The sequence below is a fragment of the Acomys minous genome, assembly GCF_964271855.1.
Source record: "Acomys minous genome assembly, chromosome: 6".
NCBI classification, from domain to species: Eukaryota; Metazoa; Chordata; class Mammalia; order Rodentia; family Muridae; genus Acomys; species Acomys minous.
This window is the reverse complement of record NC_140487.1, coordinates 84,268,211-84,282,631: the sequence shown is the minus strand read 5'-3', so window position 1 is coordinate 84,282,631 and position 14,421 is coordinate 84,268,211. Positions and strand designations below refer to the sequence as shown.

The window sequence follows — 14,421 nt, the reverse complement described above, 5'->3', positions numbered from 1 at the left end:
TCACCACACTCTAGGAAAAAAATAGAAAAGTTAAATGTTAAAAGATGGTGCTCGTGCCATGTTTATAAGAAAACCAGGCAACAACTTCTAATTGAAGCCACCTGACAGCTATCCATGATGAACCTGGCTTGAGAAGACACCTGGCAAAAGGTGGGGGTGATGGCTAAAGGGTGTTCTGGTGGAAGAGGCAAGATGTCACCACCATGACAAAGTGGGAGGAAGGCAACGGGTTCCTGGGCAGTACTAACAGGACAATAAGATGCTTGAGGCAAGAATGAAAAGTAGGGTGGGGTCCTGCTTAGGGAGGAGTTGAGACTTTTGATTGACAGACAGCAGGAGCCTCTGAAGACGGGGGGGGGGGGGGGGGGGGTGTTAGGGGGGTGGGGGGGGTTGGGGGTGCTGCCCACGGGGAGGGGCATGGAGGGGCAGGGGGTGCCAAGAGTGACAGCACATTCCATTTTCTTGAAGAAGAGCTTACTCATGATGTAGAGGGAGGAGGAATGAGGCCCACCTGGGGTCAGTTTAGAGTTGCAGAGTTGTGGTGGGGCAGACTGATGATAAAGCAAGAAGGAGGGAGCATTATAGAAGAAAGCAGTATAATTTAAATGACAATGTTGGAGGATGTGCGGAGAGAGGTGACTAAAGCCCAATCAGGAATCTGAAGGTCACAGAGGTTTGGGGTAAGGAGAGTAGTCACCAGGGAAACTTCACCAGGGCAGATGGTCTGAAAAAGAACATGCTATCATCATACATGTAAAAAGAAGAGGGAACCAGGAGTCCAGGGAAGAAGAAGGCAGGACAGACTCAGGTATTATTGACACTTGGGGTCATGTATGTCTTCTCTGGAGTGAGGACCGCTGCATTGTGGGACATTTAGCTACACCCTCTGCCTCTATCCACTGGATGCCAGTAGCAGACCCTGACCCCGTAGGGCAATCACAAGCATCCTTGGGCTTTGGCAAGTGGCCTTTGGAGAGCATGGTCACATCTATTTGAGAAGACAGCACTAGGGAGGTCTGTTCTCTGGGAGTGGCTGGGGACCCTGAGTTCTGGTCCCAGGAGACTCTGCATGTCTGAGGCAGGAACTGTATCATACACTGGATGTTGGGGCTTAGAAGGAAGGCCAGGTCCAGATGTAGTATGCCCAGCTCTACATCTGCAGTTCCAGCACAGAAAACGTCAACTTGGTTTCTTGTGGAAAAAAAAGAAGAAAAGAAAGTTTTCAAATAATGTATATACAGGGAGAAACTGAGGCAGGAATCAAAACTGAAGAGAGGTGGGAGGCAGAGAGACCCAGTCTTCGGGTCCTTCCAGCAGCATTCAGAACTGGCACTCACATCTGCCAAGTTTTGCCTACCCCTCTGAGGACAGGGAGGAAGCTGCTACTGGCTGCCTTTCTGAAGTTTCCACATGTGAATCAGATGTGCGTCACCCAGGCATTCAAGTTAGCCATTGTCTTTCCCCATTGCGACCAGAAATGATCCAATGGGGCCAGCACTACTAAGGCAAAGCTGCACCTCACCAAGCATAGCAAGGCAGCTGTAAGTCCTTGAGCTAGTTAGTTACCAGAGCTCCCACTTCGTCAGCGGCAATATGGACTTCGTAATGTTCATGTGGCAGACTTGACTTCCTGACTGAAGATTAAACACAAGACACGCGGGGTGCCTATCATGTGGTAGTACTTAATGACTTTTGGCTATTTGCTCATCTATCTTCTGTCCATCTCTGTTTACCTGGTTTGTCTGGGAGAGTGGGAGATTATATCCAGGTATAGCATCTTCAGGGCAGATGGGTTGGCTATGCTTGGCAGTATAATTCCAGAGAGAGTTTCTGAAGATGTCTATTTAAGACAACTGGTCTCCTTGAGACATCAACAGGCTGGATCTTAATGACACTCAGTGTTGGTAGCGAAAGTAGAAAGTCCAGTGAATCACGTGCATTCTGGGGCTCTGGATGTTTTGTGATATATGGCAGAGCCTCCATGTAGCTCTCAGCATTCCTGTTGCATCAGAGCTGCTGTACCAGAGGCGCCTTGAGCCTTGCTGCTGTCTTTAACAACAGACTCATCTGACCCCAGAAGCGCCAAGAGCCACTAGAAGACACTGGGGGGCCTGCGACTGTATCTTGGTTTTGAGCTTTATGTCTTCCCAGGAAAGAAAACTCCTCACTGATTTTAGTTAAATATCACCTTTCCTTAGCCATGTGGACATTTTTCAAAAAGGGCTAAAGGGCTTGGGGCCATTTTGAAGGTGTTTGGCTAATCAATACCTTGGTTACTAGTTAATCACATTGAATGGGAACTGAGGGACTTCTGTCCATTTTAAACAGCTGATAGATGTTTTGAGATCCAGCCTAAAGCTAATACGGCGTCTAAAGTAGGCTATTTTCTTTTCTTTTTCCTTTTTCTTTTCTTTTTCTTTTTCTTTTTTTTTTTTTTTTTTTGTGTAGATGCTAGACTGGTGACTTCTGGATGAGATGTTTGCAGTTGCTTTCTTCGGCTTGTCTTTGATGGCATGGCACCCCGGGGTAACTGCACAGGAGAAGGTGAACCAGTAAGTGGGCTTCAGGTCTTCACCAAACTGGGGTCCTCTGCTGTGTGTGGGGGGTCTAAGATTCTGTGCTGTTGGCTGTGGGCTGTGTTTTTATCGTATTTTACTAATCCAATAGAAGAATTAGAGCTGGCGGGGGGGGGGGGGGGGGGTAGGGGGAGCCAGTCAGCAGTAATCTGATCAGCTATGAATTACCACTCAGGACTGGGGTGAGGCATAGTAAATCATTTAATTAATCTCTCTGACTCTCAGTTTTCCTTTCTATAGGCTGCAACTCATAATGCTTCTTCTACAGCAGTTAGTGCAGACAGAGGTAATACAATCCCAGACTTAAATTTTCCTCTGCAGACAGTAGGCATTTAATAAGTAGTATTCTTCTCAAGCAATGCAAGACAGTGAGCCTCTACTTTCTTATCTATGAAAGTTACACACATACACACACACACACACACACACACATCCCATCTTACATTGGTTCGGAGGATATATTTAGGTAATATTTGCAAATATTTTTTGTCGGGGAAAGCAAGATGCTGTAGAGAGGCTCAGCTGTGGCATTCTAAACCTTTGCTCTGGGCAACAGCAGAGGTAATATTTTTTCCGTGTCTGTTGCATTTTTTGCCTGTTCTATTTTTCAGAGATTTCCAACTTGGCTGTATATGTTTATATCTCACCATTGAGTATTTTGTTGTACTTAAACAGCACCTTAATCTAACCATTGGGATAGATTTTTAAGCACTCGCTGTCGCTGAAACATTGGAGGTTTTAAATAGAGCCATTTGAATTCTTAGAAGTTGATTTAATTTTGAATCATTACCACTTAAATCAGAGGTTCTCAACCTGTGTGTGGTGACCCGTTCTGGGGCTTGAAAACCTCTTTCACGGGGGTCATTTCTCAGATATCCTGCATATTTACATTATGATTCATAACAGTAGCAAAAATTACAGTTATGAAGTAGAAATGGAAATAATTTTATGGTTGGAGGGTCACCACAACATGAGGAACTACATTAAAGGGTTGCAGCATTAGGAAGGTTGAAACTCACTGGCTTAAATGTTGGCATAAGAGAGATTCCCTTTAAGTTACAATTCAGGAGGGGAAACATGTTTTACAAACAGATAAGCTGTAACTTGTATTTAAAACAAATATACTTTTAAAATATCATAAAAAATTCATCACTGGTAATTAAAAGACAGGCAAGAGGTCGGTGGTGGAGAAAAAAGCTCAGCTGAGGTACTCTCAATTATAAAATCTTATCATCTCAATCCTTTCTGAAAACCAACAGTCTTGGTGTTTGATGAAGTTATCAAACAAGACAGATCAGTGAAGAGGCAAGCTCAAGTCAAGGCAGAGGAGGTCCGAGTCAATGCTCCTCCAAGTGCCGAGGGAGACATCAGGGCACTGTTGTGTTCACTGCCAGTGAGGTTGATGTTGGCCTTCAAAATAGAAAGTTACACGACAAAATCATTCTCCGGGGTTCTAATCCCGGGTGCTGGTATTCACTATTAATAGTTATTTGATCTTGAACAAATTCTATAACCATTCAGGGCTTCATTTTACAAGTAAAATGGGAGGAAAATAAGAGCAAGAATTAAATGCCTGAAAGTTCCTGGAACAATGGAACAATGCTTCCCACTTAGTGAGCATTCACCAAGAGCTGCTCCCAGGGATGGCGAGGGGCCGATTGTTATTGTTGGTTTTTCTATTTGTTTGGATGGTTGACAGCAATCAGAAAGAAGAAATTTATAATGTGCCAACTGGCATGGGTCTTCCAGATTTATCCAGATCAATTAGAGACTTCAATTTTTCGTTGTATTTTTAGCAACAGCACTTGTTTTTTTCTCCAAATAAAATTCCATGAGAGCCCTAACATGGAAGGTGTGTGTGTGTGTATGTGTGTGTGTGTGTGTGTGTGTGTGTGTGTGTGTGTGTGTGTGTTTGTCTGTGTGTGTATGGTTAATGATACAAATTTACTTTATAAGTTTGTGATTAACATTTGTTTATTATGTATCTTGATAGAAATAGGGTTCTATAAGTATAAAACCTTAAAGCCTTAGAAGGATGCTTTAATTAGTGATATAACCAATGATTCTCTAGCACATGTTTTATATAAGCAATGTTTTTTGTATGTGCTTTAAATAAGGCTTATTTAAAATGTGAAGTTCCTTCAATTTATTGAGATTTCTTCTATGGCTATGAAGGTAGCATTAGTGGATAGTCCATGTTGTTCAATATACATACTTCTAAATCAAGTCAAGTTGGGCAACCTGTAGCTTGAATTTTCATCTTTTTGGTCTATAACTTACTGAGAGAAGGGGGACAGTATTCAACTACTCTTGTGGGCTCGCCTATCTCTGTTTCAATGCTATCAGAAGGTACTATGTATGTTTTGAAGCTCTGCTATTAACACACACACACACACACACACACACACACACACACACACAGAGAGAGAGAGAGAGAGAGAGAGAGAGAGAGAGAGAGAGAGAGAGAGACAGAGACAGAGACAGACAGAGACAGAGACAGAGACAGAGACAGAGAGACAGATTAGCTACTTTTTAAGATCACTATGATGAAATGGCTAAGAAGACAACCCAAGGGAAGAGCATCGTATTTTGCTCAACAATTTCAGAGGGTTCAGTATATCACAGCAAGTACGCTGATGGAGGCGAGTTGAGTGGTTTTCTTCATGCCAGAGAGGATGCAGAGAGAAGGGAATGCCTGCTCTTGGCTGGCTTCTTTCTTTTGTACCTTTAATTCTGTCAGGGTCCTCAGCCGATAGGATGGTTTCACACTTATTCTCAGTAGGCCTTTTCTTCTCAGTTATGTTTTCCTGGAAAGGCTTTCACAGACACACCCAGAGGGTAAGCTTCAGCAGTCTCTTCAGTGATCCCGAACCCAGTAACAAAGAAAATTAAGATGGGCCACCTCACAGGGCTGCCTTCTTGACTATCAGTCCTTTCATCATTGAGAAATGCTTTCATTATCTTAGATGATTAGTTTTAATTTGCAGTTCATTTTGCTTAATAGTAATGTAGTAATTCTCATTGGCTTACTATTTGTATTTGCAATGGAAATTGTTCTCTAATATTTTATTTTAATTTAATTTATATGGTCATATTTTAAAAATGAATCATCATATAGACATATGAAGATGATTTTGCTTTATTTATTTAGTCTAATTATGATCTTTGTCTTTTAAAAGGCTTAGTTAATTATCCATTATCCTCATCATTATTGTTATAACCATTATTATTATTATTATTACTAGTTTCTGTTTATTTTGGAGTGCTGGGTATTGAACTTGGGGTATTGTACATATAAGAGAGGCATTTTTTTTTTCAAATGAGCTCCCACTCCAGCCCCAGTCTCTGTCTTTTTGTCATCATAATTAGACTATTTACATTGAATGTAATTATCAGTGGGGGGTAGCTTTGAGTTCATTTTCTTACTATTTCCTATTTGTCTTATATCTTGTTTCCATATTTCTCTCTTTCTGAGATAATATTTCAAACTTAGTATCTTATGATTTTAAATGGATAGAGTAACTATTCTACTTCATTTCTGTTTTTATTCTATAAAATTTGTAATATTTAACATTAGTTTATCAGAGTCTATGTTTCAATAATATTATATCACTTATACTATTGTTATTTCATATGTAAAGCTTTCTTTGACATTTATTGTAGTACATTTTTGTCAATGAGTTCTTTTGTCCTTGTGAAAATGATAGAATTACATAAGACCATTTAGTTTAATCAGCTCACGGCACAGAGAAAAAGTGAATTCTATGGAGAAAGAGAGAGATTTTGGTGACAAGATTTCTTATCTGGCACTTATGAATATTGGTGAATTTAACTGTCCCCAAATCCTTCTAAAATTGCTGTTTTATTATTCTTCAAATTGAAGACCAGGAATAAAGAGAACAATTTAGTACATTGCACAGAAATGGACAGTGGCACAGGCAGTTTTCCAGCCTCTGGACCATCACCAGTCTCTCACACCAAGAAAATAAAACAAATTGCCTCTTCAAAAATAAGCAAGTCATAAGTTTAGTTTGGAGTTAAGATAATTAAAGAATCCCACACTAACATTTCTACTATAAAGTAGGGAGATTATTAGGGAAATTGACAAAACACAAATGAAGACCTCAATCCTAGGGGAAACATAAACACTCCCTAAGCATTCAGTGGAATCGTCCTTTTGTTTTGTTTTTGTTTTTGTTTTTTTGTTTTTGTTTTTGCTTTTTTCGAGACAGAGTTTCTCTGTGTAGCCTTGGCTGTCCTGGGCTTGCTTTGTAGACTAGGCTGGCCTTGAACTCACAGCGATCCACCTGCCTCTGCCTCCCGAGTGCTGGGATTAAAGGTGTGTGCCACCACCACCCAGGAATTGTCACTTCTTTAGTAGATCACATATATAGTAGATGCCAAGGAAATGTCAATTACATTACTTTTTATTTTATTGCCTCTATGGATATCAAAGTGTGTTTGCTCAAGTGTCTGGGCCAGAGCCATGTGAATGTTCTCAGCAGTCATCAAGATGCCTGGAGTTAATATGCACACAGGCAACATGGTCCTTTATTATCCACAATTGGGTGAGTCATAGTAATATGGAGATTAATACTCAGAGTAACTAACTCTAAGCTATGCATCAAATGGCACCAGCTATGAATTATGCAGAAAAGCTTGATGCATGCTTGGAACAAAAAGTGTGTGTGGAATTCCATGTGACTTGCAGATTCTTTTTGTATCATTCATTTAATAGGTAAATATTCTAGATGCAGTAGTTTTTGATAAGCAGTAAAATAAGCAAATGATATCCTTATCCTTCTGTGATCTACAGGCCAGGGTGGTTTGGATGAGAATGGCTCCCTTAGGCTGGTGCTTCCCCATTGGTAGAAGTGTTTGGGAGCTATTAGGAGGCGTGGCCTTGTTGGAGGAGGTGTGTTACTGGGCAGGCTTGGAGATTTTGAAAACCCATGCCACTCCCATTTAGCTTTCTCCATCTCTGCTTCATGCCTGTGGACGAGGATGTAAACACTAAGCTACTGCTCCAGTGCTATGCCTGCCTGACTCCTGCTATGCTCCGTGCCTTTGCCATTATGGTTACGGCTCACCCATTGAAACTGTAAGCCCAATAAACTCTTTCTTCTATATGTTGCCTTGGTCACGCTGTCTTAGCAGAGCAGTAGAATGTAGGCTCTGCTTCTTAACAATTAAACTTTATTATACAACCCAACTAGCTTACACAAGAAGGAAAAAAGGTTAAAGGGAAAAAAGACTGAACCTTCCGGTATCTTTCCACGGGACGGGTCCTTAGGTATCTCTGGCCTGGGTGCTGGTCCAGCCTGTTCGCTGATCCATGTGCGCTCAAGCCTGGTCTGTACCTGCTGCTGCTCTCTCCTCTCTGCCTGCCTGAGTCACGTGGGAAGGGCGGTCATCTTCTCCCATTGAGGGTCGATTAGAAAGACAATAGTCCAGGTGGGGTCCCCAGGTCTGCTTCTTGAATTCCAGGCCCAGGATGACTCCACCCAGTCTGCCACAAGGTATTCATGGGGTGCCCAAGGGTAAAGCCCGCCAAGACTGCTTCCACCTGTGACAAAGCTTAGTCTTTCCCACAGTAGAAAAATAACGAAGTCATGGCCTCAGACAGTAAACATGTAAACACAAAGTTTCATTTAAGATTGTGAGGAATTCTACTGAAAGAATCAACGGAATGTGTTGAGAGAGAAAAAGGAGATCTAGCGGTAAATTGGTTGGGTGACGTTCTTTGTAGAGGAAGTATCTACACTGATAGGTGAAGGTCAGGAGAAGCTGTGTGAAGAGGGCAATGTGGAGAAAGCAGCAGGTGCTCTGCTCCTGTCAGGGGAAGTAGTTTGAGATGCACGTGGACTGAAGGGCGTTGGAGGAATGCAAAGAACTGTGCCACGAACGAATGTCACAACGGTGGGAAGAGGCTTATCACAGAGAGTCATAGACACCATGCTGAGGGACACTAGATTTTAGTTTATATCTAGTAAGATAAATCTCAAGAGGCACTTATAAATGAGGAATACTGCATGATTCTTCATTGAAAAAAACATTGTGTTTGTTATATAGAGATTAAAAAAAAAGAAAGAAAGAAAGAAGAAAGAAAGAAAGAATAGAAAACCTTTTCCGGAAAATGAACTGGTGATGTAATGGAATTTTCAACTGGCATGGTGGGTACCGAAGTGGGTGAAGGGAAGAAACATAAGGTACATCTTAATGGCAAAATTGACAGACGTTTCAAAAGGATCATCTGAGAGGGCAAGAGAAAGAGGGAAATTAGAGACCACGGCTAGGAATCCAGTCTGAGAACCTGTATGCGTTGGTGGTCCCACTAATTACGGGGTTAATTTGAGAAAGGCGTTGGTTGAAAGTCAAAACAAAGAGGTTTAATTTATGACCATTATGCTTTCGGAACTGGGGTAAGGATTGAGGATGTGCATCAGGGGAGCGTGGTAACGGAGCAGGAGGGTAGAGGTACAGTTCGGGGTGAAGATCTAAACTCAGAAAGCATTGACATGGGGGCATATGATGCTGGTGGAACGAATCTCAGCTCCTTGAGAATAAGAAACACAAGAAGAGAAAAGAAAGGCAATGTTGTATCCTAAAGAATTCTAGTTCTTACAGAAGAACAAGGCACCGGTGGCCATGCAAGGGAGCAAGCAGAGGTTGGATTGAGGAGGTCAGGAGAAGAGGAAGTCGCAGCTGACACAGAGCGAGTCAGATGAAGTTGGACAACTATCCATTGGGCTTAGCAATGAGGAGGGTGCTGAAGAGAGAACACTTCCAAAGCCAAGTTTAAAACACCTTCATCTCACGAGATAATTCCTATGTAATTGAACGAGATTATCTAAAGATTACATCATTAGTGACAATAGGCTTTGACTATAGACTGAGCCTGTGTACTAGGATGTCCCCCGTCCCCGTCCCCCCGTCCCCCCCCCCCCCCCCCCCCGGTGTAATAACCATATAGGCTTTCTGACCCACAGACCTAGGATCAGTAAGCAGCTAATGAATTACTTTGCTTTCTAAGTTGCTGAAGTGGCCACATTCTTGGGGTCAAGCATTTGCGTCTCAGGTTACAAATTCAACTGTATTTTAAATCCTTTGTTTAATATGCTAACCTGATTTAAAGAGTAGGTGAGGGCTGGGAAGATGGCTCAGAGAAGTGCCGGCCACACAGCAGGAGGCTCTGAGTTTGGAGCCTCAGCACAGCACCCAGGTGAAAAAACAGCACAGCAGAATGTGGCTGCAATCCCAGTGCCCAGATGGTAGAAACAGGTGGATCCCTGGGCAGCCAGTCTAGCCAATCAGAGAGCTCCAAGTTCAGTGAAGGCCCTTGCCTTAATAAGGTGCAGAGCAATTCAGGAAGACGTCTAATAGTGACTCTGGCCTGTGTGTGCACATGCACACACATGCCCACACCCACCTCCCAGAATCTCAGTGGTCCACAGGCCTGTACAGGGCAGGTTCCTGATGAAGATGGAGAGGTTTGTACATGGCTGAGTTGAGAAGAAAGAAGACGCTGGAATGCGTCCTAGGCTGCTTGTTCAGGGTTTCACCCATGATCTCACCCCCACATTCAGAAGACTTTACCAAGCTGTTATCTCCGTTTTTAGTTGTAAGCGGCAGGCCCTTGGTTCAGATGTTGATGCACTCTACGTGTCTGTTATCTTAGGGTTTACTCAATCGTCTTACAGATACTGTTTGGAAAAGAAGGATGTGAGTTCACAATAAACGGGGGAAATAATGGGATGAGCAAAGTAAGATGCAGAGCCCCTAAACACCAGCAGGCATTTTAAATGTCCTTGGAGGGCGCATTGTGGGCAGTTTGTTCAAATGAGTTTGGCTGTGGAAGTTTTCTTTTCCATGACCCACATCTGGATACACAGCTTCAAAACTGGTACACTTGAGAATACATTTTGAAGAAATGTGCAGCCAACATTATATGACCTGTGCTGTTTCAGTAGAGGAAAGCGAAGTCGTCACAGTAACTTGCTAATAACAGCAAGCAACACAGAAGCAGATCCAGGCTAGGCTCGTCTGCTCCTGGTACTGGGGCTGTTCTGGTACTCCAGGCTAAGTTTCTACTGATGCAGCAGGTTCTTGCTGGCTGGGAGATACTTTAAAATTATTTGCCAAGAATTTCATAGGCCACAAAATTTTTGGTGTCCCCTTAACTGATTCACTTTGTGCTGCTGTAGCCAAATACAAGTGGCTGGACACTTAATGAAGAGGTTTATTTAGCTTGCTGTTCTGGAGGTTTGAGAGTGTACTGCTGGCACTTCTAAGCTCTGGTGATCCGGCTCAGTCACAACATGGCAGATGGCATCATGGTAGAAACATACTGTAGAACGGAACATGTGGTGAAGCCGAAAGCAAGAGGCTGGAGAATGGATGGCTAGCCTGCCCCTTGTGGAACAGCTCACTTTCATAGGACCAACCACTGAGAGACCAACAGTAATGCCCTCATAAGGATGGCATTCCATGATGTACTGCTTTCCAGTAGATCCTATGTCATACAGACTCCATCATCTCTACAGCACATTGATGGCGACTCAGCCTCCATCACAGGAAAACTTTGAGGCATGGACCACACCAAACCACAAGCATTATACCATCTAAAAATGGATACAACTCCCTGGGAAAGCTATTTGGCAATGTGTCACAAGCTTTAAACTCATGCGCTCTATAGGACGTATCACCAGTAAATACCCTAGAATTCAGAAAAAAACTTGGGGCTCAAAGATATATCATTATAGCATAGTGAAGCAAAACACAGTCATCATAAATAGTTTATATCTTTTCTGTATTAAGTGGAAAAATCAAGATATACAACATGATATTCAGTATGCTCTTAACTATATTATGAAAAGAGAATGAGAAGAAATATAATAAAATATTAATGGTGGTAAGATTTGAGATAATATTTTTATAATCATTGTTATAGTTTCTTTAATGTGAACACATTACTTGTATAATCATCAAAAGTGAACTACACTTAAAAATTCATTAAAGTGATGAGAGAATATTGACCATGTTGGCTGGAGGTGATTTAATGGCAGTCTTGGTGTTCCTTCAGTGTCTGGCTTCTGTCTAGACATCATGACATGAGCTTTGCAAGCTGCAGCAGCATGGCTCTGCTCTCTAGGCTTCTGCTTTCATCTCTGCCTGGCTTTACTGTTTCCATCCATTGTGACATCACAGATCAGACTGTGGACTTACCATGACATTAACAACAATTCTACAGTGAGGCACAGGGCTAATGCAAGCCCTCTTCAACCTCCACATCCTTGGCCTATAAATTTTCTCTATGTTTCTCCAAAACATTTAAAAATTTTAAGACAATAGTATATCAGGGAAAAGTCTTGTGACTCAAACTTTGAGTTCTCATCATTTCTGGATGCCAAGATTATTTAATTTAGTTCTCACTAGGAACTGGGTTCAAACAAATCCCTTAAAAATGTCAATATTTCTCTGAAATTGGATTTAATTTTTCCTTCCCTCTCTTCCTTATCTCCTCCTGCTTCTATCCCTCTGTTCCTCCCTTTATCCCTCTGTTCCTCCCTCCATCCCTCTGTTCCTCCCTCCATCCCTCTGCTCCTCTCTCCATCCCTCTGCTCCTCCCTCCATCCCTCTGCTCCTCCCTCCATCCCTTTGCTCCTCCCTCCATCCCTCTGCTCCTCCCTCCATCCCTCTGTTCCTCCCCCATCACTCTGTTCCTCCCTCCATCCCTCTGTTCCTCCCTCCATCCCTCTGCTCCTCTCTCCATCCCTCTGCTCCTCCCTCCATCCCTCTGCTCCTCCCTCCATCCCTTTGCTCCTCCCTCCATCCATCTGCTCCTCCCTCCATCTCTCTGTTCCTCCCTCCATCCCTCTGCTCCTCCCTCTATCCCTTTGCTCCTCCCTCCATCCATCTGCTCCTCCCTCCATCTCTCTGTTCCTCCCTCCATCTCTCTGTTCTTCCCTCCATCTCTCTGTTCCTCCCTCCATCTCTCTGTTCCTCCCTCCATCCCTCTGTTCCTCCCTTCATCCCTCTGTTCCTCTCTCCATCCCTCTGTTCCTCCCTTCATCCCTCTGTTCCTCTCTCCATCCCTCTGTTCCTCCCTTCATCCCTCTGTTCCTCCCTTCATCCCTTTCTTCCTTCTCCCCTCATCTCTTTCTCTCTTTTCCCACTTCAGTGCTTTCTGAATATCTACTATTAGTTTACTCATGACAGATGGTGGGATTCAGTAGCAAGAGAGGCAGAACCCGAATGCCAAGGGTGTATACAGTCTGGTAGACACAGGCATTTTACCAATATTGCAAGCATGCTAATTAAATGTTGAAAAGATATATAAAAAATCAGCAAAATCATGTGGTTGTCAGGAGAGCTTCTCTTTCCAGACTGAGAGTGCTGATGACACTGCAAGACAGCTGTGAGCTGAGCAGGTGGACAGCACCTGGGTTCTCTGGGTAGGTGTGATGGGAGGAAAATACCTAGGTTAAGAGTTCAGAGGGGCCTCCGTGGAATAAAATCTGGCTATAAAGAAAGTGAAGATAATAGGAATTTTGTCAAAGGGAAGAAGCTTTGGTGCCAAGATAATGGAAGCCCCAGTGAGGGTTATTGATTTTTGTTTTTAAAGTATGTCCCCCACCCCCGCTACCCCCCACCCCCCACAACAGAGAATCATTGAGCTATAAGCCTTGGCTGGGCAGGGACAAGGGCAGTGGGCTCAGAGTAAGTGTGAACAGGTTTGTGGGAAAATGGGAAGGACCTCAAAGAACTTGGAGTGCACCAGCATGATGGTTCCCTGGAGGGAGAGCAGCCGCTTGAGTTGTAAATTTTAGTTGGCACAGGAGTTTATCACAAATTCCTGTGGCTGCTGACTGTCTCTCAGTGCAAGAGGCTGAACATTATAGGCAAACGCTCCACCACCAGACCACATCCTCAGCCAGGCCGGTGGCTTTATTATTTGGGAGGATGAGAAATTCAAGATTCAGGTATAACCACGGATTCCATATTTAATGAAATAAAATAGACAAGATATTTACCTCCTAGGATGGTTAAAAAGATCAAATGGTATGGTCTAGGTAGTATCCCAGTACACATACTTAACAACAACTTGCAGTAAAGATTTTATAAATATTTTTATGTACTTTCAGTAACTATGTTGGGTACTGCTATTTTTAACGTAGTTTTGCCAATAGGACGATAGCTTAGAGATGTTAAGTAACTTACTCAAGTTTTTGAAGCCAGACCCTGGCCTCAGTGGTGTCTCAGCACTCAAGTTCCTGCTTTTTTTGGCTTGTGAAAAAAATTTTTTTTCAGTCACCCTGAGGACTCAGAGCTCTAAAATGATGGTCATTTCAGCTATCTGACATTGATAAAGACATAAAAGAATCGTGTTGTTGGTGCTTGTTGTTGGGACTGGCTGGACCTCAGGCCCTTAGCATCTTCTTCAGGGAATTGAAGTACACACAACTACCAGTGCCGCAAAGGATTTTATGTATAAGCACAGTGCAAGGGTCCCCTGCATGGGAGCAGCAGGCTTGGTATGATTGCTCAAGAGCCCCATGTTACTTTTCATGGCTTCCTTTTAGACGTCTGAGAAAGCAGTTTGCTAGAGGCAGGCTTTGGTGATCTCTGCTCTCATCACTGTTGATTGACAGGTATACTTTTGGGCCTTCTGTGAAGGCTTGGGTTTTGCATCCCATAATTTTAATCACGCACAACCAGCCATGCATACCCCCCTAAAAATTCATTCTCAGAACACAGTTTGCCTGATGTTGTCTGCAACTAAAACCAGTTTGGCTCATTTCTCATCTCAGGATGTGTTTGACTACAAACTAACCACAAGATCGGA

General features: G+C 42.9%; 1 protein-coding gene across 1 annotated transcript in view; it reads left to right on the top strand.

The window, feature by feature from the left end:
• Nucleotides 1-2,446: 2,446 nt before the first annotated feature.
• The window catches only part of C8A (complement C8 alpha chain), a 52,649-nt gene continuing 40,674 nt past the window's right edge, over nucleotides 2,447-14,421 (top strand). Inside the window, exon 1 of the mRNA XM_084787817.1 lies at nucleotides 2,447-2,552. Coding sequence (XP_084643943.1) covers nucleotides 2,476-2,552 — 77 coding nt within the window. The 5' untranslated portion in view covers nucleotides 2,447-2,475. The remainder of the gene's footprint in view (nucleotides 2,553-14,421) is intronic.